The sequence below is a fragment of the Bos taurus genome, chromosome 11, assembly GCF_002263795.3.
Source record: "Bos taurus isolate L1 Dominette 01449 registration number 42190680 breed Hereford chromosome 11, ARS-UCD2.0, whole genome shotgun sequence".
In the NCBI taxonomy this organism is placed as follows: Eukaryota; Metazoa; Chordata; class Mammalia; order Artiodactyla; family Bovidae; genus Bos; species Bos taurus.
The window spans coordinates 74,417,694-74,442,208 of record NC_037338.1 but is presented as its reverse complement, the minus strand read 5'-3'; the positions used below and the strand labels follow the sequence as shown (position 1 = coordinate 74,442,208).

Genomic DNA, 24,515 nt, shown 5'->3' with positions numbered 1-24,515 from the left:
AAGCTGAGTGACAATCAACTTGGAAAGCGGACAGATGGGACAGGTAATGAACAGTAAGGGCTCCGTGTAACAGAACAAATGTCCTACCTGGAATTTTCCTCATACCTAAAGAGCCAGCCCTGCTTAGTTCTGCTTTGTTTTCAAATCTATAGTAATTTATTATACACCTGCCTGTACTAAATTTTAGGCTGCATATTTCCTGTTCATTTTTTTTAACTTGCAAACTTTTATAAAATAGGCATTAATTTTTAAATTAGCTTTTATTTTTAATATTCTGCTGTTGGCAATTGTGTTTTAAATGATAATTACTTAGTAAGCTAGACTTTCAAAGTTCACCCAAAACCAACTGGGGAAAAGGCTTTACATAGAAAATACTCTATTTAAAGACTCACGCACATCTAAGCCTAAGGTTTAAAATTTCATCCTACCATCTCTTGAAAGCTTTATTAAAGCTTTTTATTAAGAACTTTTCATGTTTATATGAAAGTAGAAAGGTTAGTATAATGGGCTAGTTCTAGGTTTTTAAGTCAGTCTTTGATACGTAATTTTTATAACCCCAAATAAAGGGTCACTCTATCAATTTCAAAAAGCAGGTTGTAGTTAGGCTTGGGAATTTTTAGGGTTTGTCTTGTGAAACTGCACAATAACTATTTTAAAGAATGAATATTCTTAACAATGATAATATATATTCATTTAGTACCTACTATTCATTTCCCAGATACTATTCCAGGCACTGGGGCTACATCCATGAAGAAAATGAAAATCCCTGCTCCCCTCACAGAGCTTGTCTTCTAATGAAGGTTGATTTGACAAACTAACAAAATATGTGGTGTGCCAGGTGATTAGTGCTGTGAAGAAAAATTAAGTAGGAAAGGAGGGATAGAGAATACTACTGGAGGAAAGTGTTTGCAGTTTAAAACAGGAAAGTCAGATCTTCGGAGAAGGGGGATGGAAGGATGGATTTTCCATTAACAGGGATGGGGGGAAAGAGGCAAGTTTATTTTCTGCCATGATAAGTTTGAGATTCCTGTTAGACATCCCAGAGGAGCTGTCAAACCTATAGGATACAGAGGGGGCTGAAATTTAGGGGAGTAGGTGGGGCTGAAGATACAGATTTGGAAGTCATTTGATTAGTTTTTAAAGCCATGAGATGGAAAGATAACTGGAACCCAGGTGTCTTAACTAGGCCATCTCCCTCATACTAAATCATCATGCCAAAGTAGGGTTTATTCCAAGGACAGAGATGGTTCAGTATTTGAGATCTTGCAGTGCAATTCACCATGGTAACAATGGAAAAAAAAAAAGATCATCTCAGTAAATGAGAAAAAAAGTCGTTGATTTTTTAAAAACACATATGAATTTTTTTTTTAATTTGGCTAAGCAGTGGCAGAAAGGAGCATCCTTAATCTAACACAAAGGATTTGCTGAAAGTTTCAACAAATCAACATACCTAACATTGAAAGTTTAAAAGCATTCCCATTATAGTCAATGATAGCAAGTCAGGGGTACCTATGCACACTGCTATTATTGTACTACAGGTCCTAGCCCAGTGTAAGGTCTTGATCTGACATCTCCATAATGCAATAAAATGAGAGAAAAAAAAAACATTATAATGATTGCATTAAATTGCACACTAAATTGTGTGGTGATAGTGCTTTTGTGGGGTATTGTTTAAATTGGTCCTTAAATTTAAACTGATTGTTTAATTCCCATTAGGAATTTTTCAGATTCAGGAAACAGAGGCCAAATTGCATAGCCATTAAGTAGCAGGGTTCAGCTTCAATCTCAAGTCTTCTGGGATTGTCACCTGCCTTGCTCTTTCCATTTGTACCGTAAGGAAGTAACACCATATTTCTTATGGCTCAGTTTTCCTTTTGCCACCACATCATCAGTCTGTGCCTGATTTTATACATCGTCTTTATTATATCCCAACTTTCCTCCCCATTCCAAGCAAATCTATCTTGAACCTGTTGTCAAAACAGTCTTCCTCTTGGATCATTAGTTCTTCTTCAGAATTCCTTACATCAGTGTTGAGAAGGTGGAATGCCTTTTCCCCACTTCTCTCCTTATAGAGTGAGTTTAATAAACATAATGTTCATATGGAGTCTGCCATTTCTCCCCTCGCTCTTCCTCGTGCAGGTTGACTAGCCTAGTTGGTGGATGGTTGCTTTTGTCCATGTTTCTCATTTGGATGGAACTAGTCAAAGTTGACAGACTGAATATGGGGGATTTATTATTCTCTCTTTACTTCTCCCCGTGACCGGAAGCAGAAACTTTGGTATCTGCTTTCCCTTCAGACAGGAAAGTAGCAAGCCCATTCAGGGGTCACATAAAGCTCTATTGTCTAACCTATTGATAGTAAAAATGACATTTTTTTCCTTCATCTGCTTTTTATATCTCAAAAACCTAGGTTAAGAACTTGGGTGCCACTTTTTTGGCCCTTGCAAAGTAGAAGAGAAGCTGGGGCTGTGCTGACTTGACCTCAGAGGATGGCTAAAACTTGTGAGGCCAAGGTAGCTGAGGGCAGTGGTTTTCAGCCATTTTTCCACACTATCACCTTCTTGTCAGCAGCAGTGGTTCACTGTTGCCACAGTTCTCAACCAGGAGGCAGCGCACACCCCTAGGGTGGCATCTCAGAATCTGTGGGGAAGATATGTTGATTAAACAACAATAAAAGGTGACTGTACCATGCCCCCGTGGGGGAGCCCTCTGCATTCTGCTGGCCCCGTGGGAAGCAATGACCTAGGCACTGATTCTCAGCTGTACACGTTCACAAGCTGAATTTTGTCAGCTCCTCCACTGATAATTGATCCCTAGGGTACAGAGTCACACAGCTCACAGTCACAGGAGGCTGATTTATAATCTGGAATGTCATTTAACCAATTTAAAATGGAAGATACAGCTTCCTAGCACTCAAACTACTCATGACTCCTTCTCAAACCACTCTCAATTAGTATCTACAAATGAGTAATCAGCTATAAGAGGTTAAGAGAAAACTGGACTGATGAAAGACCTGGTTTCCAACCACAGTCCTGCCACTGACTTTGATCTTGGGCAAGTCTAAGCCTTTCTGAATCAGTAACCTTGAGACAAGACAGCCTGCATCACAAAATTGTCAAATTGATTAGCACAATGGAAGCATTTTGTTTATAATCAGATGTTTTTCACGTGTAAGAAACTCACCAAAGCATAGATCCTTTTCAAGGACTTGCCGCCTATTCTAGGTCTAGCAACACAACCTTGCTCCATTGGAGAAAAATTTCTTTATTTGTAAACTTGGTGTGCAAGGCCACATAGTGTAATTAGTGCCAAATTCTTGCTCTCCCTCCTGCCTCCTTCCTGTAAGCACATCATACACTATCATTGACTTGAAATCACACACATTCATCGTACACATTTTAGATTGGCTGCCTCTTGGGACCAGGCTGCTTCTAGATAATACCAGAGTTTCCAGTTCAGTAGGTCTGGGGTAGGGCCCCGGGATTTATATTTCTAACCAGTACCCAAATGATGCTGATTTAGGGACTACACTTTGAGAAACTCTGATTGAGTTCAGATGATAATAAGCTTAGCTGATTCTACTAAGGAAAGCTGCTGCTTCCCCGTTACTGTCTTACTCTCACTTGAGTGCCTATCCTTTCTTCCCTTGGGAGCTGCTTTAGGCATTTGCCTGAGCTGTTATCTCCCAGCTGTATAGACACTCATCTCTCTCTGACTGTATCACTCACTGTCTTACTGCAGAATTTGAATTTTAAAAATATATAGATTTTTTTTAAAATTCAGTATCATTTGGAAACATTTACCTAATTGTCTTAAATGGAAGTAGCAGGGAGTGGATGGCATCACTTCACAGAAAAGGAGTTAGACAACTGGCTTACGTGACTCAAAGCTTCTTAAGGGCTGTGTCTTACATTTTTACACTCAGGTTCTGGCACTGAGTGCCCTGGCATTGTTCCACAGGATTTGTACACACTGACACATTTAATCCACATGGCACTCCTGTAAATCCCTGTTTTACAGATGAAGGGCCTAGGCTCAGGGAAGTTGAGTGATTTGCCCAAGTTCACACAGCTGAAATGTACGAAAGCCAGGATTTGGACTCAGGCTGTTTGACACCAGAGTCTGAGCTTTAACCACTATGTTATGCCATGTAATAAGGTGCTCAGAAAGTTTATTCACTGTTCTGGAAGACTATATGCTTCCCACTTCATAGAAGAAAATTAAGTCAACAGGTATTTCTTCCACTATGAACTTATATATATTCATACTTTTCCCCACTCCCTCTCCTCTAGTCTCAAAATTAAGTTTTCTCTCTCTCTCCCTGTTCAAGGCCAGTCCTCCATTATGCCCCTGACCCTGCCTATTTTTAAGCACTGTCTATATTATATAAACATTCAGAGATGGGTGCTATCATTTGTGGCTGGGTTAGGCTCTGTGAAGGTGGCAGCACTGGAGCCAGAAACAGCTTACGTCCAGAGGCAGGCAAGGGAGGAGGAGAGTCCTAACATTCGACTCCCAGGCCAGAGACTGGAGGGCAGCAACTGGAGTGTCTTTACTGATGCATCAAGTTTGAATAAGGGAATTGAAGAGTCACCTAAAAAGTTAGTTAGGAAATATAAACACGGAGGGCCTGAGGGCTGATCTAAGGAAGCCTGACTTTCTTCCATGGGCAAGTAGGACCCTGTACTGACAAGCGTGCTCAGTGATCCTGCATAAGCCTGGTGGCAGGTCATCTGCTGGCTTGTGACCAGGATACACTAGGTGGGCAGACCAGTGGGACACCCACGAGGAAAATGAGAGCCCGATTCAGGGTAGTGGCACTGGAAGCTATAAGAAAATAGATGTGGTATTGACATATTTTACTAAACAAATTTTATATCTTTGAAACTGGAATACATCTTTCAGTTAACTGTATGTCTCAAGTGGCAGCATTTCCCCTTTCTTAACAACAGGTAAAAATTACTGTGTATCTTAAATCTGATGGTGTCCTAGATCCAACGATTATAAGACCTGAAAATGAGTAAGAGATAAGGACTTTAAAGGCTAAGTTTTAAACCTGGGTGATTGAAAGAACTATATTAATTCTAACAAAAAAAGTAAGGGCATTTCCTTGACCCTATATAGAAGTCTAACCAAATCTTCTGTTTGAGCAATGACCCATAGATGATACTACTACTCACTGACCTTCCCCATCTGAACTTATTAATTAAAAGTAAGAGGAAATACTTATTAATGACAACTTTAATATGAACATGTGTTTGACCTTCAAGAAACTGTCATAATTTGGGGATTCTCTGGCAGTCCAGTGGTTAGGATTCTGCACTGCCAAGAGTGTGGGTTCAATCCCTGGTTGGAGAACTAAGATCCCACAAGCCATTTGGCATGGCCAAGAAAAAATAAAAACTACCAGAATTTAAAAGGAAGAGGGAATTGTCATTGAAAGGAGTACGCGGTGCTTAGGGATGGACGGCATGTAGTTTCTGGATTCAGCTGATACGCAAACATAACAAAGCAATGGATAATGTCAGTCATTTGAACAATCGGAACTTCTTCAAATACTGGCTCACTTCTTCCTTGGGGTAGGGACGGAGCGCAATGCAAGTGGGTATATTCTCTGGCTGCTCCATCCACAGCTTGTGGTCAATGTTCTTCTGTTGCAGCGTCTCTGCCAGCAACTTTAAGGTGGTCTCATCCGGGGCCTGAAAGGAGCAGAACACAGGCTGAAAAGCCCACTTAGGAAGTAACAAAAAGCAAAAGCAAAAAAAAAAAAGTATGAAGGGGGACTCCTCTTAACTGAAAGTGGAGTAACAGCTCTACCAAAGAAGGCGCTGTAGAGAATGTCTCCAGAAGCAACAGCTTCATCGCTCCATTTGCCATTCACTCTCTGAAGGGGTGGGAGTGGGGTAAGGTTTAATATTCCTATGTATAAAATGGAGCTTTATCTCTCCCCTCCTGAGATGCTGAGGGGCTCTATCAGTAATTATGCTCTATGCATTTTCTAGTTCTGGTGACTAAACAGCCATCACTAATCCCACAGCCAGCTCTGACCTTAAGAGTTGACTACTGGAAGGCTTTCTAAAATCACATCACTTCCACCTCCCTCCTACTTCCACCCCAGTCCACACAAACCAAGAAGGATTTTCTTACTGCTGGGATAGTTCCCCCTTGTTAACTCAATGGTGGGCAAATGATTCTCTCGTGTCTTTCAGAAATCGTTTCTCATCATCTTTATCACCCATGCGAATCTCATTACAGGAAATAGTAAAGCCATCACTCAGAAAATAAAGATCATTAGTGTGTTATGTTGCATAAGGTGTGTGTGTGTGTGTGTGTGTATATATATATATATATACACACATATATATTGCCTAGAAAAGCAGAAGCCACTAAGATAACCAGAGGTTTGTCTTATCAAAGTAGAGGATGCTGGGATTGCTACTCTTAATCTATTGAGTCCTTTGGGCATGCTGAAGGACTTGCATTGACTTCCCTTCCTTCCTTTTTCAGCACCAGGAGCAGCATAGTAAAGTTAGAGTGAGTTCAAACCCTTGCTGTACCACTTTCTGGGCTTCTCTGGTGGCTCAGATGGTAAAGAACCTACCTGCAATGCAGGAGACCTGGGTTTGATCCCTGGGTTGAGAAGATCTCCTGGAGAAGGGAATGGCTGCCCACTCCAGTATTCTTGCCCAGAGAATTCCATGGACAGAGGAACCTGGTGGGCTACAGTCCATGGGGTCACAAAGAGTTGGACACAACTGAGCAACTAACACTTTAACTTTGCACCCCTTACTCATTGTGTGATCTCTGATAAGTTGTGTGGCTTAGCTAAATCTTTGTTTCCCCCCTGTAAAATGGGATGATAATGCTTCCTAGTAGTAATGAGATTCAGTGAAATTAGGCTCAGATCTGTGTCTGGCACACAGTAAACACTCAGTAAACGGAGTTAATCGTGGCATTGTCTTATATCTTATTGGTCTTTGTGGCTACAGGAGCACCTTTATTTAATCAGTGGTGACTCCTAAGTCCCTTTCTTGAGTCACAGCTAACAACAGACTCATGACATGTCTTTTAAACTCAGAGGAGTCACCTAATCTCTGGGCTTCAGATGTCTCATCTGAGAAAAGGGGTAAATATTTTATCTGCTAAAAGCAAGAGAGAGGGAGATGTCCAAACCACATGATTTCTTGAAGTCTTCCTATAAAAGTCCTATAAAAAGAATCCAAAGGAAAGACTATCTGTTTCTTTTCTGCCTTACAGATTCTCAGGACTTCTCCCTGCAGGTTACTATTTGATGTTTCAACACTCAACAGCAAGTTTTCTCTTGAAAAATAATGCTTTTGCCAGCTAGCCGAGAAGGAATTACCCCCAACCCTCCACCTCAGTTATTAAGATAAATTTTATAATGAGAAGAAAGCTGCTTTAAAATGAAAGCAATCATTTTTTCATTATAAAATATGTGCTTAATGTAGAAAAGTAAAAACAGAGAGAGAGAAGCATTACCTAAAAAACAAAATTCCACTATTTAGTATTTGGATGTATTTACTTAGTTTTTCCTTTCATAATCTGGATCATTTTGTATGTAGAATATAGTTCAGTGAGCACCACGTCATGAGCACTCTTGCACGCCAGCTAAATGTACTTCAAAAACACGACTTAGGAGGCTCAGTTCAGTTCAGTCGCTCAGTCGTGTCACTTAGGCCAGTTTCATAATAATCCATTATCAGGGCCGAAGTTTAGCCAACTCATCGTATTGGAAATTTAATGATTTCCACATTTTTTACTATTATAAAACGCCCCTATGAGTATCTTTGTGCAATGCTCTTTGGGTGCATCTTGTTATTTTCTTAAGATACGTTTCTAGAGTTCTACCTTCTAGAACTGACAGAAGGTAAGGGTAAGATCTGTTTGGCCATCTGTAAAAAGAACCTTAACTCTGATACTAGGTTCAAATCACACTAGGGTTCACATTTATTTTCAAATTTTGGGGTCAGACCCAGGTAAATGCTTCAGTTTGATTTCACTTGCAATAAGGAACCCTGAGTCCCTACCCTTCTGGATCGGTTTTCTGGAGAGGGATAAGGACTGTACTTTTCGGCACAGCCATTAAAAGGCCAGCACAGCACTCAGGTAGAAAGGCGGGTAGAAAGCCCTTCGCCCTCACAAGCATCTATTTAAGAGGGACACAGGTGAGACCGAAGCGGCACAGAAAGCATTTATAACCAGCCGGGTGTCCACTCCTCACACCGTCAGGCCCCGCCCTGTTTAGGTAAGGCTCGCTGGGCAGTAGCTCAAGCCCCAGAACCGTTTCCACACACACACGCACACACGCGCCACACCCACTGTATGTTAGGCGCCCCCGCCACACACAAATGCCACACCCACTCCATGATGATAGGCGCCCCCCACACACACTAATGCCACACCCACTCCATGATGTTAGGCGCGCGCCCACGCGCGCGCGCGCACACACACACACACACACATGCCACACACATGCCACACACACACATGCCACACACACACACACACACACATGCCACACACATCACACACACACACACACACACACACACACACACACACACACACACACACACACACACACACACACACACACACACACACACACACACGCCACACCCCACACCCCACTCCATGATGTTAGGCGCCCGGACTCAAAACTACACCCACTTCCGGTCCAACGTCCTCAAGGTCCCACCCCTCTTCCTAGTGCCTCACCTCGAGGACCACCTTGCGCATGCGCTCTAGCTCCCGGAGGTAAGCTGCTGTGTGCGGGTGGTCGCGGTGAAGGTGCAAGGCCGCGGTGGCTGCGTGACAGGCCTGTGCAACCACTGCGCCTGCTGGCCAGGAAAACGGAGGCTGTGTTAGATCCTTTCGTAACACCAAGTACTGTACCAGGATCTGCGGCTCTCCGCCAGAGGCCGCCATCTTCCTGCTCAACTGAAAGGCCGGGCCTACCCCGCGGTGCATGCCGGGATCAGGGAGGGGCCCTGGGCGCTGCCATGTTTTTGTACGGTGGGAGCGCAAAGCACGCTGGGACCGCTTGGCTTGATTTTGAAGCCGAGGATGGCGGGAATTCTTGACCCTGGCTAGAGTGAGCAAGAGGAGAAGTGATAAAGGGAAAGCCAGACCCAGTGGCGGACGGGGCTCTGACCAGGGTGGAAGGCTGACAGGCCTCTTAACAGCCCCTTCCGTGTGCGAGGACACCCAGAGAGGGGATCCAGAGGCGTGGTGCCGCGGCAGCACGCAGGGACCGGGAGGTAGAGGCCGACTCGCACCTGGGGATGGGCCGGGCGAGTCAGTGAAGGGGCGTCCTAGCGAATACGCTTGCGGTGTCGGGGCTCAGGGGTGCGTGTCTGCGTTGTGTGGGCCGGCCCTGTGGGTTTGTCGTGAGTGTGAATACATTCTTGGCATTTTCTTTTGCCCGCAAGGATAACGCAATTACTGGTGCATGGACAACTTTTCTAGGAAGGCCTTTGAAAATCTGAGGAGGAGATGGAGCTGGCAAATACTTTAAGACAAGACGGCGAGTCTCGCGGAGGTATTCAAAGGTTCACATTTAACTGCTGCTCCTCAAAATAATTCTCAGGATGAAAGCCCGTTTCCCCTCTAACCTGAAGTTTGGGAGTAGGATGGTGAACTAAACTAACATGGAAGACTTAAAGGCAGCTGAGATCATTGGAGCAGGAAAAATGACTTTTATTTCTAAGCTCTTTTCCCTTTTTCGACCAGTAGGCTGCATGCGATAGTATGCTGCTGCTGCTAAGTCTCATCAGTCGTGCCCGACTGTGTGCGACCCCATAGACGGCAGCCCACCAGGCTCCTCCGTCCCTGGGATTCTCCAGGCAAGAATACTGGAGTGGGTTGCCATTTCCTTCTCCAATGCATGAAAGTGAAAGTGAAGTCGCTCAGTCGTGTCCGACTCTTAGCGATCCCGTGGACTGCAGCCTACCAGGCTCCTCCGTCCGTGGGATTTTCCAGACAAGAGTATTGGAGTGGGTCGCCAGTGCCTTCTCCACAATAGTGTGCTAAATGTTCGTATTCAGAGCTGCAGTTCTAGCCAGTGAGCCTTCTTTTCTTCTCAGAACTTTTGGGAGGCCATTTCCCGCATTACTCCTGTGGAAGGGGCCTTGCCAGGCAGTGACCAGTGTTGGTGAGACCTGGGTTTGAGTCTGGCTGTGTCATTATAAATATTGTTACCTTGAGCAAGTTATTTTACCTTTCTCTGCCTTGATGGCTTCATCTGAAAAAATGGAGGAAAATAATATTGTGGTGGTTGTGGAACTTAGGTAATTGTTTTGATGCTTTTCATTGAAGCATTTAGCAGATGCATAATGTATAGGAGATAAAAACGCTTTAATTCTTTACATGCTTTGCAAGTAAAGGATCTGGTGTAAGTGTCTTAATATGTAGCAAGTGTTCGCAGATGCTTCATTGCTAGAGTTGATTAGCATTTTAAAACTAGGACCTCAACTAGATTGGTCTTTAGTCTCTTGGAAACTGAGATTGCCAGTTTCTGTCCGTTGGTGAGCTTGTTTTCCTGTCTAATGCCCAGTAGTTTTGGTGGACAGTTCCTTTTAGTGTGTGCCTTTATAGTTGTATGCTCCTGATACTTTTAAGGGCTTCAGAATACTCAAGTCTTTATGGATGTCTAAATCCAACAGTTACCCAGTACCACTTTGGGAAAACTTGTGTAAAACCCAATTAAAAAAAACCTTTTTCTGACCCTGTTTTTCCTCTGGGTCACTATTATCACAGATAACTAAGAGTAGCTATATTTAGATGATTCCCTTTTTGAACAATGGCCTAGTAAGTAACCACTTGTAGGTCAAAACTTGTCGGTTCTGCCTAAGTGGTTGCTGACCATTGACTTCTTGTTGTCAGCTCCTCTAGTTTTATAAATTGTTGGCAATTGTTATCTACAGTTTAACTGACCACAAAGTTCTGGGGAAAGGGTCACCATCTGTTCTTCCCTGAAGTGCTTCCTGTTCCTGGACTTAGAAATCCTTAGCTTTGTTTGAAAGTTCCTTTTTACTTCCCGCAGGTGTTTTAGCTCACTTGGAAAGACTAGAGACTCAAGTGAGCAAATCCCGTAAAAAATTGGAAGAGCCACAGAATGCACAAGCTCTTGAAGCCAGGATTCATGAACTGAAACGTCTACGAGATAAGCTGAGGGCTGAAGTGAAACAGCGTCAAGCCAGAGTGAGTAGAAGTGTGATTGATATTGGCAGGCTTTCCTGGAGTGTAAAAACCTAACATGATCTGGGATAAGCAAATCTGAATAATAAGTTTTACCTGTGGTCTTAACTGGAGCAATTTCAGTCCTTGATCCCTCAAGTAATCACAGCTATAGAGTCAGCTGATATCAATATCATCTAACAGTTGGCAGGCCTTACTAATGGGTCAAGTGAATTCATCATAATCTCTTAACCTGCCCTCATGGACATGAGCCTCTTACCTTAGTTTCAGCCAGACTTGAGTCATTAGTACTTTTGTCATTAATACCATCTTTCTAGAATCATCTTTCACCCAACTTGAAACTTCACAGTAAACTTTGACTTTTCCTTCTTTTAAGCTTTCTCTCTAGCCCAGATCCAATTAGTAAAACCTGTCAAATTCTTTAGATTGTCTTTGTGCCCCCCTCCTCCACCTCCTCCTTACCATAGCTTGTGCATTATACACATGGGTCTTAATATTTACCAGGTTTTAGATGGTAGGATTATTGCAGTAGTCTGCTAGTTGGTTCTCTTCTAATATTTATATTTTCCAATACATTTTGCACAGCCAAGAAAATGTTCATAAAATACTACATTTTTCATTAAATTACAAGTTTTCTTGCTCAGTCACAAGTGTCCTCAGCCTTCCTTCTTTTTCTTCTCTTTCTCTTCCTTGTCTCCATTTCTTCTCTTCCTCCCTCTTCCCTTTCTTTTTTTTAGTAAAGAGAAAATATGTATCTATATATTAATATAGATAGATAAATACGTGTATATAGTGCACAAATCTAAAGATCCTTTTATAGAGATGAGCATACTCTGGTAAGTACCACACAAATCAAGGTGTAGACTATTACCAGTACCTGAGAAGTCTCCCTCCTCCATCCTCCTAGTCATTTCCTTCAAGGTAACACTATTCTGGTTTCTGTTATCATAACACTGGTTTTACTTATTTTTGAGCTTTATATAAATGAAAAATGTATGAACTCTGTTCTGTCTGTCTTCTTTTGCGGATTGATTTCTCTATGAGGTTCATCCATTTTGGTGCATGCTGAGGTCTTTCTTGGAGAAGGCAATGACATCCCACTCCAGTACTCTTGCCTGGAAAATCCCATGGATGGAGGAGCCTGGAAGGCTGCAGTCCATGGGGTCACTGAGGGTCGGACACGACTGAGCAACTTCACTTTCACTTTTCACTTTCATGCACTGGAGAAGGAAATGGCAGCCCACTCCAGTGTTCTTGCCTGGAGAATCCCAGGGATGGGGGAGTCTGGTGGGCTGCCATCTATGGGGTTGCACAGAGTCGGACATGACTGAAGCGACTTAGCAGCAGCAGCAGCAGCAGCAGCAGTGGTCCTTCTTAGCCACTGAACAGCAACAATGTATGTACTTATTTTATTTGGTTGTGCTGAATCTTTTAGTTGTGGCATGTGAGATCTTAGTTCCCTGACCAGGAATCAAATCAGGAACCCCTGTATTGAGAGCACGGAGTCTTGGCCACTAGGCCACTAGAGAAGTCCCCTGGTCATTCTTTTTTATTGCTAATTATTCCATTTTAGAAAATATCCCACAATTTCTTTACTTATTGAACTGTTGGTGACATTTACATTATTTGGGTTTTTCACTTTGTGGGTATTAAGAATAATGCAGTATTCTTCATGCTCTTTTGATGTAAAAAGACGTACTTTTCTGTTGAATTGCTGGGTCACAGGGTACAAAGATTATCTTTAGTAAATGCTGTCAAACAGAATTTGAGACTGATTGTACCAATTTTACATTACCAGCAACAGTATATAGGATTTCCTTTTTTTTTCATCTTTCCCAATACTTGATATTGTCAGTTTTAAAAAATTATCATTCTAGTGAGAGTATAATAGTAAGTCACTGAATTAATTTGAGTTCTTTTAATTAATGATTTTAAGTACCTTTTTTGGACACTTGAAAGTCTTGTGAAATGAACTTTTCAGAACTTCTGCAGAATTTTTATTGGGTTGTATATCTCTTATTGTAGAATTTTTTACACATTTTGGTTAGAAGTACCTTGTTTTGTATCTGTATTCCAAATCTTCTTTTAAAGATGAACTTGCCTTTTCACTCTCCTGTGACATCTTGTGATGATGAGGAGAAAGTTTTCATTTTAATGAGGCTTGATTTAAGAATCTAACTTCATGTTTCCTTTGAATAAATATCTGCCTAACTTAAGAACACAAAGATGTTCTGTGTTACTTTCTGAAAGTTTTTATTTTACTTTTTACTTTCAGAAATACAGTCCTTCTGGAATTGATTTTTGTGTAACATAGTGTGAAATAGAAGTCATACTACTACTTCTTTTAAAACAGTATTTATTTTGCTGCACCAGGTCTTGGTTAATGGCACTCTGGATCTGTAGTTGTGGCATGCAGTCTCAGTTGCAGCATTGGGATCTAGCTCCTGACCAGAGACCAAACCCAGGCGCCCTGCATTGGGAGCGCACAGGCCCAGCCGCTGGACTGCGAGGGAAGTCCCTGAAGGTCACACTTGCTGTTTTTTTCCATATGGGTATGCAGTTCACTCAGTACCACTGCTTGAAGGTCACTCTTCCCCATTGATTGCAGTGGATCTTTGGGTCTGCTGCGGGCCCATCTTTGAATTGTTCTCTTCCATTGGTCTGTTGGTTTTTGTGCAGGTACCAGAGGTTTATTACTGAAAAGTTTTGATTCCTGTCGTTTAGGTCTTACTCTTCAGAATTATCTTGGCCATTCTTGGCCCCTCAAATTTCACATAAATTTGGGAATTGGCTGTCAGTTTCTGAAAAGAAACCTCCTTTAATTTTGATGGAAATTGCACTAAATCTATACATCCATTTGGAAAGAGTTGAAATCTTTTTAGTATTGTGCCTTCCAGTCATTGTACATGGCATATATCTTCTAGTTTCTTGGGATGAGTACTTAACTGTTTTTTAAGTCTTTTTTTTTCTTCTGTATGTGTTTAAAGTTATAAATTTCCCTCTAAGCATACTGTCTTAATCCACATGGGCCACAATAACAAAAATACGTAAACTAGATGGCTTATAAGCAACAAATATTTATTTTTCACAGTTGTAGTTGCTGGGAAATCTAGGATTATGACACTGGCAAATTTAGTGTCAGAGGACTTATTACTTCTTTTTAAAAGAATATTTTATTTTGGGCTGCACTGGGTCTTTGTTGCTGCAGTGCACGGACTCGTGGTGACTTCTTTGGTAGTTATGGCACACAGGCTCCAGAGCGTGGGCTTTGGTAGTGTGGTACTTGGGCTTAGTTGCTCTGCAGCATGTGGGATCTACCCAGACCAGGGATTGAACTTGCATCCCCTGCATTGGCAGGCAGATTCTTAACCAGTGGACCACCAGGGGAGTCCCCCTTACTACCTCTTTGATTGTGGTCTTCTCATTGTAACATCACATGGCACAAGGGGCAAGCTAGTGCTTTGGCATCTCATTTATAAGGACACTAATTCCAGACACTATAAGGACACTAATGAAGGCTCTCCAGCTATGACCTAATCACCTCCCAAAGGCCCCACCTCCAAATACCATCACACTGGGCATTAGATTTCAGCATGAAGTTTGAGGGACACAAATATTCATAGCACATGGCTTTAGCTATATCTTGCAAGTTTTGATATGTTTTCATTATCATTTCAGTTCAGAATATTTTTGATTTCCATTGTGATATCTCCTTTGTCCCATCAGTTTAAGAAGTATACTGCATAATATCTAAAAATTGGATTTGTTAATTAATTTTTTTAGTTATTGATTTGTAGCTTAATTCCATTGTGATTGAAGAATATGACCCAGCATGTGGTAAATTTTGACAAATGTTCCATGTTCATTAAATGTGGATTTTACATTTTTGGGTACTGTATTCTCTCTGTATATCAAATAGACCAAATGTGTTCATCATGATGTTCATTTCTTCACTATTTTATTTGTCAACTTATTAGTTGATAGTAAGTGTTGATCTCCCACTGTGACTGTGGATTTGTACATTTTTTCCCCTTTCATTCAGTTTTGCTGTGTAGTAGGTACAGACAAATTTAGGATTGTTTTATCTTCTTGGTTGGTAAGCCTTTTATTTTTATGCAGCAACCTTTTATCATTATCAGCTATCCCTGATAGCTCAGTTGGTAGCAATGCAGGAGACTCCGGTTTGATTCCTGGGTCAGGAAGATCTGCTAGAGAAGGGATATGCTACCCAGTATTCTTGGGCTTCCCTGGTGGCTCAGATGGTAAAGCGTCTGCCTGGAATGTGGGAGACCCGGGTTTGATTCCTGGGTGGGAAAGATCCCCTGGAGAAGGAAATGGCAATCCACTCCAGCACTCTTGCCTGGAAAATCCCATGGACAGAGGAGCCTGATAGGCTACAGTCCATGGGGTCACAAAGAGTCGGACACGACTTCACTTTCACTTTCACTTTCACTTTCCAGTATTCTTAGGCTTCCCTGGTGGCTCACCTGGTAAAGAATCTGCCTGCAATGCGGGAGACCTGGGTTCAATCCCTGGCTTGGGAAGATCCTCTGGAAAAGGGAATGGCTATCTACTCCAGTATTCAGACCTGGAGAATTCCATGGACTGTATAGTCCATGGGGTTGCAGAGTCAGATGTGACTGAGCAACTTTGACTTTATCATTATGCAGTGTTCCCTTTTATTTTAGTTAAACTTCTTGCCTTAAAACCAACTTTGTTAAGTATAACTTCGATAGTTCTTATTTTTGTAAGTAGTGTATAGTTAGTTTTAATCCAGCCTGGCTGTCTTTGTCTTTTAATTATTTATCAACTTTTAATGATTCCTAACATATCTAGAAGAACTTCCCTGTTGCTCAAATGGTACAGAATCTGCCTGCAATATAGGAGATTAGGGTTCAGTCCCTGGGTCAGGAAGATCCTGTGGAGAGGGGAACGGCAATCCACTCGTATTCTTGCCTGGAGAATCCCATGGACAGAGAAGCCTGGCGGGCTGCAGTCCATGGGGTCACAAAGAGTTGGACACGACTGAGCATATTCATGGGGTCGCAGAGTCGGACACGACTGAGCAACTGAACTGAACTGAACTTAGCGACTAAAGCATGTAATGCAATATATCTAGATCTCCATATAACGCATATATCTAGATCTCCATCTCCATTAGTAACATCTAATAAAATAGATGTTACTATTTGTTCTTTGTTTCTCTTCTTTCTTGCTACTTTTTGTATTATTCCACTTCTGCATTAGCTTGTTAATTATATGACTTTTAGCATTTTTTTAGTGATTATCTTTGAGAAAAGAAAGTGAAAGTGAAGTCGCTCAGTCGTATCCGAATCTTTGCGACCTGTGGACTGTAGCCCACCAAGCTCCTCTGTCCATGGGCTTCTCCAGGCAAGAATACTGGAGTGGGTTGCCATTTCCTTCTCCAGGGGATCTTCCCGACCCAGGGATCGAACCCAGGTCTCCCACATTGCAGGCAGACGCTTTAACCTCTGCTTGTTTTTCTTACTAGAATATACTTTAGATTTGTACCTTTACCACTTCATAGGTAATTATAGAACCTAACATCTTTTCTTTCCCACACATGCAACCTTTCATGTTATTGTTGTATGTAAATTCTACATGTGTTAAACTCTATGAAACACTTCATTGTACAGTCACTGTGCCTATAAAGTTACATACCTGTTTACCCTTTTCAGTGCTCTTTAGTACTGCATTTCCATGTTTTCATCTGGGATTATTTTTCTTCAGTTTAAGTAGGTCCTTTTGATACTATTATCAGTGTTGGTTTGCAGGAAATGAAAATTCTCTGTCTGTCTGAAAGCACCCTATTTCACTTTATTTTTCATGTTTAAATGGATATTTTTACTGGGTATTCAAATTATAGGTTGAAATTTATGTTCTTTCATACTTTAAAAACATTTTTTCATTGTCTTCTGGTTCCATAGTTTCTTTCAGATGTTAGTCTTACTATTTGAATATAATGTGTCTTTTTTCCTCTGGCTGCTTTTAAGATTCTGTCCTTGGGTTTTAGCAGTTTCACATCATAATGTAGCTAGGATTGGTTTTCTTTCTTTATCCTGCTTTGTGTTATAGCACTCCTTAATCACTTGCAGTTTTCATTTGTTTGGAAAATTTGCCCAGTATCTCTTCAAGTAATGTATCTGTCTTGTTCTTTTTCTTTGTTTCTGGGGTTTCCATGTGTGGATTTTTTGTTCTTACTGTGATCTCTCTTATGTCTTTACTCTTCTTTAATCTAGCTATGAAAATATACCTATTTTCCACTTTTCTTATGTGTCCGGTCAGCTTTTAAACCCGTTGAATTCCTGATTTCTGTTAACTGTATTTTTTGGATTCAGGATTTTCATCTGATTCTTTTTAATAGATTCCAGCCCTTTGGTATGAATTTTCCATCCTTTAATCTGTGTTAATGACTATGTCTGATAATAACTCAAATAGCTGAATCCTCTCAGATCTGCTTCTGTTGTCTTCTTTTTCCTTCTGGTTTTTAGACATCTGTTCCTCTTTCCTGATATGCTTGGTAATTTTTCTTTTTAATTCAATGATGGGTAGTGTTTGAAAAAAAAAAAATAGGGATTCTGAACTATGCTGTCTTCTTGCAGAAAAAATTTCAGCTTTTTTCTGACAGGCAGATAGTGTAAGGGCACATCACTATCAACCAACTGAGGTCACCTGTTTCTGGTTTGCCCTCATTCGTAGAGTGTAGTCCTTTGTGGAGGCCTTACTTGAAAGCTTGGGTGTGCTAGGACAGATGTGTCAAGATCCGTCGTCTTTGGCAGGCCCTGACCTCCACAGTCTGCTCAGCTTTTTAATTTTCAGCAGCTTCTTTCTGTTATGCCTGGAGGACAAGTGTCATGCAGCCTGTTGGGTTCCCATTTCTATATCTTGGCCCATAGGAAGTCTGCTCTGGTAACCTCAGTCTCCAGTTTCTGTTGCCCTGGCGCTGCGAGACTGCTGCAGAATCTAGCCTGCAGCTTTCTATTTGGCCTGTATGCCATGTGATAAAAATCAACAGGACTATGAGGAGGAAAACCCAACTAACTTCCGCATTCATCTTTAGTCTTCAGTCTGGCTATTTTGGTGGTTCTCTGATGCCTTTGGGCCATTTTCTGTTTGTTTACTTGCATGATTGCTTATTTCTTTTTGGTATTTGCATCAGCTTGGGTAGTTGTCTCAGAAGGAGTTAGTCTGATAGCATCTACTGGGTTGTAGCTCACAGTGTGCAACTTATAATCAGTATTTCTCATCCTGGCACTTAAAAGCCTGCACAGTCTGACCCAACTTTACCAGCTTTGCCTCTTTACAGCTGTTTTTGCTTACCCTAGGCTTTCCTTACCTCTTTTTCTTTCTCCTCTCACAAGACTATACTGCAGCCAAATGCATTGTTCTTCAGGCCAGCATAGTTTCTACTTCTGATTCCTGGTACTGTATATAACCCACAAGATTCTTCCTCTGCTGTGAATTCATAGCACCAGCTGGCTGGCCACAGTAGCATTTCTTGATTCATAACCTAATAAAAAAAATACTCTGCATTTACATTTTTCCCATGTAGGTGAGGGCATGGGACTTCTATTATGCCTCTGTACCCAGATAAATCTGCTACATGTCTTGCAGGTTAAAGCATCTACTGCCAATGTAGAACCTGACCAAATATTAGAGATTAGTGAGCAAGAAATTTTGGAGAGAAAACAGGAAAACATGAAAGCCATTCTGCAGGCATATCGTTTTACAGGTATAATTTTTTCTCACTTGTTTCAGTCTGAGTCTCCTGTCTAGTGAGATAGTTTGCAAGATGTATTATTAGTCCTGGACCTATTTCATTAACACTGAATTTTGCCCCCCACCCCCCCGACATACACATGCAGAACTGGCATGCTATTCATAGGCAGCTTTACCTGCAAAACTGGCCCCTGTGCAGCAGCAGATTGGTTGGTGACTGGCTTAGACTATTCATTGTAGTGATTCAACATGTGCTAGACCGTGTGCTAGAACTTCCTTTACAGCTGGTTTGCTTGATGCCACTGTTCAAATAGTTTGAACCCCTCAAGTCTCTGTTTGACCATTAAAATGAGGACTTACTTACCTATTATCTGTATCATAAGAGGATTGTGAGAAGACCTGAGTACTACTGTAAGTTACTTGACACTCAGGAAAAAAGGAGCCATAGGTAAATTGAAAATTTCAAAATCTCTTCTTCAATAATTTGATACTTAGAATGTTTTTCCCCCCACAATTCTGTGGTTTTAAGAAAACAAACTCAGTGAGTCAAAGTCAGAAGAAAGAGTCTAGACATTCGTTCAGTGAGCATTTGAGCCCATGGTGTGTGTACTGGGTGGAGTTGAGGAGCGTGGGATGCACAGATGAAACCTTTGCCTCATGTCCCTTAAGGCACTGTCTTGTCCCAGGGATCAGCGGGAAGCTGACCAGCCGAGGAGTCTGTGTCTGCATCAGCACTGCTTTCGAGGGGAACCTGCTGGATTCCTACTTTGTGGACCTTGTCATGGAGAAACCACTTTGGATACATCACCATTCAGTTCCAGTCTTCATTCCCCTAGAAGAGATATCTGCAAAATACCTACAGACTAATACTCGGCACTTCTTGTTTGTTCTCTGGGAATACCTAAATGCTTACTCAGGGAGGAAGTACCAGGCAGATCGACTTCAGGTATCTGTGATCTTATAAAGCATTTTGGGAGCCCAGATAGACTTGAAAGAAAGGGATGTGTTCTTTTGTACTTTAGATTGGTTCATAATTCCAAGCCAGAAGTTTGACTGTTGTCGTCCTAATGCTCATTTCTTATTTACATACAAGCTGTTTTCCACCTCCTCTTCTGTTGAAACTCTGGATGGGTACTGGTGAAGAGATTATTTACTCACGAATGGTGATTCTCAGGCTTTTATACTTCTTGACCCTTCCTTCCTCTCACAAAGTGGTAGGGTACAGTTGCTTTATTTTTAATTCAGTGAAGGCCCAGTAGATGACCTGCTGTGTGCCAGGTATCTTTGCTGAGCCTTGGGAATAGGTGCAAAGCAGAATAATGGTTTCTGAAAATACCATAGAGGAATGCTGTCCATCTTTGACTAAGCTCAGGCTTACATTCTTAGGGTTGTAACTGAGCTAGGGTTGCAGTAAAAAGGGGGAAAAAAAAGGAAATGAATACAAGCAGGAAATAAGTGACTCTTACAAACTTAAAATTTCTCTGTGCATTTGGAATGACCAAAGCTTCTGGTTATCAGTTAGATACTGACATGTGAATGTAGACATGAAGCATTTCAGCCAAACGTGTGACATCCCCTGAGTTCTTAGCAGAAATAGTGTCTCCCCAGCCTCTGGCCATTGACTTAGTAAGTGCTTCTTACAGGCCTTCTAGGCTGCTACCAACTCTTAATTATCTTATAAATCTCTCTCATTTGTCCTTTTTTCAGGCCTTTCTCTATCCTTCATTTATTTCTGAGATTTAATTAATGGGCCCTGTTTTGGTAGACATGTTTGATGCATCATAACCACTTATTGCCTTGGAGCTGTAATTGTCATATACTTTGTGTCTCTTTTGATCCCCATCCCCATTAGAGTGACTTTGCAGCCTTTCTTGTGGGGCCCTTGCAGAGAAACTCATTGTGCAACTTGCTGTCATTTACTTACAAAGTGAAGCCGGAAGGTCAGTCCTTCCCCTTTTGTGCTAGACTGCTGTATAAGGACCTCACGACAACCCTTCCAACTGACGTCACAGTTACTTCTCAAGGTAAGAGGAAGGATGCCTCCAGGAAGAAATTATAATATGCTCTGTGTTATTCACGTGATTGAAACAGAGTGAAATAGTGAGACTATATCAGCTGGTCCTGTTGAGATATTATCTTCTGTTTCTGTACTGTGAACAGAAAAATACAGAAAAGATACCAATAATATCTGCCCTATTTCTGTCAGTTTTCCTCTCCTCTTTGTTAAGTAGTAAACATAATTATCCAACTTTTTCTTTCTCCTTTGCTCAGTCCACCGCCACCAGAGTTCTTTCAGCTTACGATTTGTTTTCATTGGAAACCCCTCTTAGACAGGTGATGAGGTTGCGTCATAGGGTCACTGTGGTGGTGAAAGCCTCGCTTCACCAAATAGATGAAGCCAAATAGATGTGACAAGTCGGCATACCCTTAGCTCTGCACAGACCGGTCTCTGAATGGGAATTTTTTAGCTATGGCCGAGATTTCTGTTGTTAAATGTAACATAATGGACAATAACAAGAAAAATGATAAAATGTTTTTAGGAGGCAGGTTTCACATCATAGGTTTCTAGATTTCTCTGGGCAGAGTCTAGGCTTCCCTGGTGGCTCAGAGGTTAAAGCGTCTGCCTGCAATGCAGGAGACCTGAGTTCGATCCCTGGGTCGGGAAGATCCCCTGGAGAAGGAAATGGCAGAGTCTGTGTTTCTGGTCTCAAAATTTCACTGGACCAGTAAGGGGCAAGGCTGTCTCAGCTCCAGACCAAAAACGAAAAAAAAAGCTCCACTGGTTCCAAATATTAGCGCTGTGAGATTGACAGATCCTGTCTTTTTTTTTTTTTCAGGAACAGAAGCTTTACCCAGCACGTGGGAAGAACAGCGAGCAGCCCATGAAAACCTGTTTTTTACGAAGCCCCTACATCAGGTGTTTACTTCATTTGCAAAAAAAGGAGAAAAGCTGGATATGAGCTTGGTCTCCTAGAATATTTTCTTTGGGAACACATCAGAAGTGAGTAAATGAGTACTGACCACACTTGCGGGCAAGGTCCTGGGAACTGAAAACTGTTGAAAGACTAAGACTCCTTTCCTGGGAACCATCCCTGGAGTCAGAACAGACACCCACTTTATCAAGGATGGTCGGGCAAGTTTCAGTCTATTGACCCTGGCATTTTTGGACAGGTCTCCAAAATTGCCTGGTCACTTGCTCCAGTGCTCAAAATCATCTCTTCTTTTTGAGATATTAATCACACATTTTAGCTGAAAATGAGATTTTTTAACAGAAGGCATTTTGTGAGAGAGGGAGTATTACCATTTAATTATGTAGCTTTTATGAAACCTTCAGCTAACTTTGTCTCACTTTCCTGTCTGTGACTTTTGAGAAGAAAGTTCTTAGAACTCTCAGGGTTCATGATATGATGTGAATCATATAGTTAAGAGAAGTGTGGTTGATACTCGGCCACTGCTTTACAAAGAATGTGGTGTGAGTACTATGGATAGAGTAATTGGGGCTGCATGTATCTCATATCGTTTCCTAAAACATGTTGGGAGAGCACTGAATTTATTGAGTCAGCTCATGATCAGAAGTCTTCTCATACCTTGATCATTGCAAAGGAAGTAGACCCCTGTCCTTTATCTCTTCCCTTTTCTGTAAGCTCCAGGCCCTGGCCATGCAATTGTCTTCATCCTCTCCTAGTCCAGTTAGTGAACCACTTCTCCACATAACCATAGCCTCCGCTCTGCTGGCTTTTTTTGTTCCTTGCCATGGGAGTATGTGCAAGGCCAGTGCATGGATGTGAAAACCTGTCACTTGCCAGGTCACAAAAAGGAGTCATCACTACCCTTACTGTCCGAAGCCCTGAGCTGTATTCTGGCCTCACTCTAAAATGGTCCTGTCCTAGAGCTGATGGCCAAGCAGTAAGCTGCAGGTGTGGGTGCCACAGGTAATTCTGGAAGGAGCACAGGGGGATGGTCGAGCCAGCTTGGACCACCATCTAGAAGGAAGCAGCCTAAGAATGAGAAGGAGGTGTTAGTTTAAGTTCTTGCCTTCCAGGCACACGGTAAGGACCAGTGTATCAGGATCAGTTCAGTCGCTCAGTCATGTCCGACTCTTTGCAACCCTATGAACTGCACCACGCCAGGCCTCCTTGTTCATCACCAACTCCCAGAGTCCACCCAAACCCATGTCCATTGAGTCGGTGATGCCATCCAACCATCTCATCCTCTGTCATCCCCTTCTCCTGCCCTCAATCTTTGCCAGCCTCAGGGTCTTTTCAAATGAGTGTGGGAGAGAGCAAAGCACTTCTCAGATGAGGGCTGTTAACAGAATTGGCACAAATGATCATATTCAAGTTGAATAAAGCTTTTAATAAAACAGTCTTGTTCTTTATCTATACCTGTAAATTCTCTCTTTAAGCAGTAGCAAAGGCGACTGTAGCAAGAGCTCAAAAGGCAAGGCAATATTGGAGTGTTTTCTTAACAGAAAGTTAAAAATATAAATGTAGAAGATCTGTTTATATATTTTTCTTTCAGAAATAAAGTCCCTTTCCCTCCCTCCCTCCCACCCACCAGGTAAAAGGAAATATTGCACTTTCTGCTCCCATGACTAAGGTGATGGGGTTCCAGAAGAACCTTTCAAGATTATCAGGACAAGGGCCATTTCACCTAACTCGGACCACAGACAAGCAGGTCTTCAGAGTGAAAAGCACTGCTTCCAGGTTCTAGCTGCGGAGTGAGTGGTGGCCAGTGAGCGGCCCTCATCTGAAGCAGAGCTGCTCCGCCTGTGCTCCCAGCCAGGCACAGAGGCAGCAGCCTTGTTCCACCTCTGGCAGCCCTTCCTACTCACAGTGGCCATGGCCTCTCTGGGTGGAAGAGGGCTGGTAAGAACTAGGGCTCTGGAAGGAACGTTCCAGTACTATGACTGTGAGCCCTACTCTCTGGGTAAGCTAGAGGCACACTGAGGAATAGTATGGCCACACTCAGAGCTCGCACATCCATGGAAAATGAAGGCTGAAGGAGATTTTTTAAACCTAAAGTCTATGTGAGTGTACACTTCAACAGCCTGGGTTGCTGGGACTTGGTCACATGTCCTTTCCCGAAGCCTTTCTTTGATTCCCAAAAATAAACTCTCCCTCCCATTTGGATTCTCGTAGGGCTGGAAGCCATTCAGGAGTTGTCTACCACCTGGTGAGGCAGTGTGATTGAGGCGCCGTTAGGGAATGTGGCCAGCTTGTCTCGGCCCTTCAAGAAAAAGGTTAGCAGTTCCCCCTTCCCTTTCACAAAGATGGGCCCTCTCCTCACGAAGCGGAAGCCGTATTCTCGAAGGATGACTTGGGTTTCTTCCACCACCTGTAGAGGAGAACCGAGAGCCTGGGGTTAGAGAGTGAGCCTGGGCTGAGGGGCTTGGCAGCACCCAGCACAGTTCCCATACTCAGGCCCGCAGGGCTCCCCTCCTGTCCCCTTTGGCCTGGGCACAGATTGGGGGTGAGTTGGGGGCAGAGAGAAGGTTTGCCCAGCTCTTCTCTCTCCTAAAGGTAGCCTTCCTGCCTGCTCTCTTAGGAGGTCAA

At 42.3% G+C, this 24,515-nt stretch overlaps 3 protein-coding genes across 12 annotated transcripts in view; 1 reads left to right on the top strand and 2 right to left on the bottom strand.

The window, feature by feature from the left end:
- Positions 1-5,225: 5,225 nt before the first annotated feature.
- On the bottom strand, positions 5,226-9,003 carry PTRHD1 (peptidyl-tRNA hydrolase domain containing 1). Its single transcript, NM_001035491.3, has 2 exons — positions 8,740-9,003; positions 5,226-5,699 (listed from the first exon to the last, which is right to left on the bottom strand). The coding sequence occupies exons 1-2, from the start codon at positions 8,989-8,991 to the stop codon at positions 5,529-5,531; spliced, it is 423 nt and encodes a 140-aa protein (NP_001030568.2). The 5' UTR covers positions 8,992-9,003; the 3' UTR covers positions 5,226-5,528.
- CENPO (centromere protein O) lies at positions 8,562-24,090 on the top strand. Of its 6 annotated transcripts, none has more exons than NM_001077003.1 (8): positions 9,059-9,281; positions 9,453-9,562; positions 11,066-11,223; positions 18,856-18,973; positions 19,647-19,906; positions 20,813-20,984; positions 21,798-21,961; positions 23,521-24,090. In NM_001077003.1, the coding sequence occupies exons 2-7, from the start codon at positions 9,517-9,519 to the stop codon at positions 21,932-21,934; spliced, it is 891 nt and encodes a 296-aa protein (NP_001070471.1). In that variant the 5' UTR covers positions 9,059-9,281; positions 9,453-9,516; the 3' UTR covers positions 21,935-21,961; positions 23,521-24,090. The 6 variants fall into 6 exon arrangements, with proteins under 6 accessions (XP_024854998.1, XP_059747540.1, NP_001070471.1 ...); XM_010810262.4 differs by having other exon boundaries at positions 9,063-9,115; positions 23,521-23,611; XM_024999230.2 differs by lacking the exons at positions 9,059-9,281; positions 23,521-24,090 and adding an exon at positions 8,562-8,778 and having other exon boundaries at positions 21,798-23,325.
- Positions 23,888-24,515, bottom strand: part of ADCY3 (adenylate cyclase 3) — an 83,681-nt gene continuing 83,053 nt past the window's right edge. For 4 of the 5 annotated variants that reach the window (XM_005213019.5, XM_059891351.1, XM_059891350.1 and 1 more), the window contains one exon: positions 23,890-24,297. In XM_005213019.5, coding sequence (XP_005213076.1) covers positions 24,115-24,297 — 183 coding nt within the window. In that variant the 3' untranslated portion in view covers positions 23,890-24,114. Of the gene's footprint in view, positions 24,298-24,515 lie in introns of all 5 variants that reach the window. The other variant, NM_001206084.1, reaches the window with a different exon arrangement.

Bases quoted from the DNA above. Each gene is read 5' to 3' on its own strand.
- CENPO (NM_001077003.1), top strand. From the start codon at position 9,517: ATGGAGCTGGCAAATACTTTAAGACAAGACGGCGAGTCTCGCGGAG. The intron at 9,563-11,065 runs GTATTCAAAGGT...TACTTCCCGCAG, and splicing joins AGACGGCGAGTCTCGCGGAG to GTGTTTTAGCTCACTTGGAA. The intron at 19,907-20,812 runs GTATCTGTGATC...CATCCCCATTAG, and splicing joins ACCAGGCAGATCGACTTCAG to AGTGACTTTGCAGCCTTTCT.
- PTRHD1 (NM_001035491.3), bottom strand. From the start codon at position 8,991: ATGCACCGCGGGGTAGGCCCGGCCTTTCAGTTGAGCAGGAAGATGGCG. The intron at 5,700-8,739 runs GTGAGGCACTAG...TGCTCCTTTCAG, and splicing joins TGCGCAAGGTGGTCCTCGAG to GCCCCGGATGAGACCACCTT.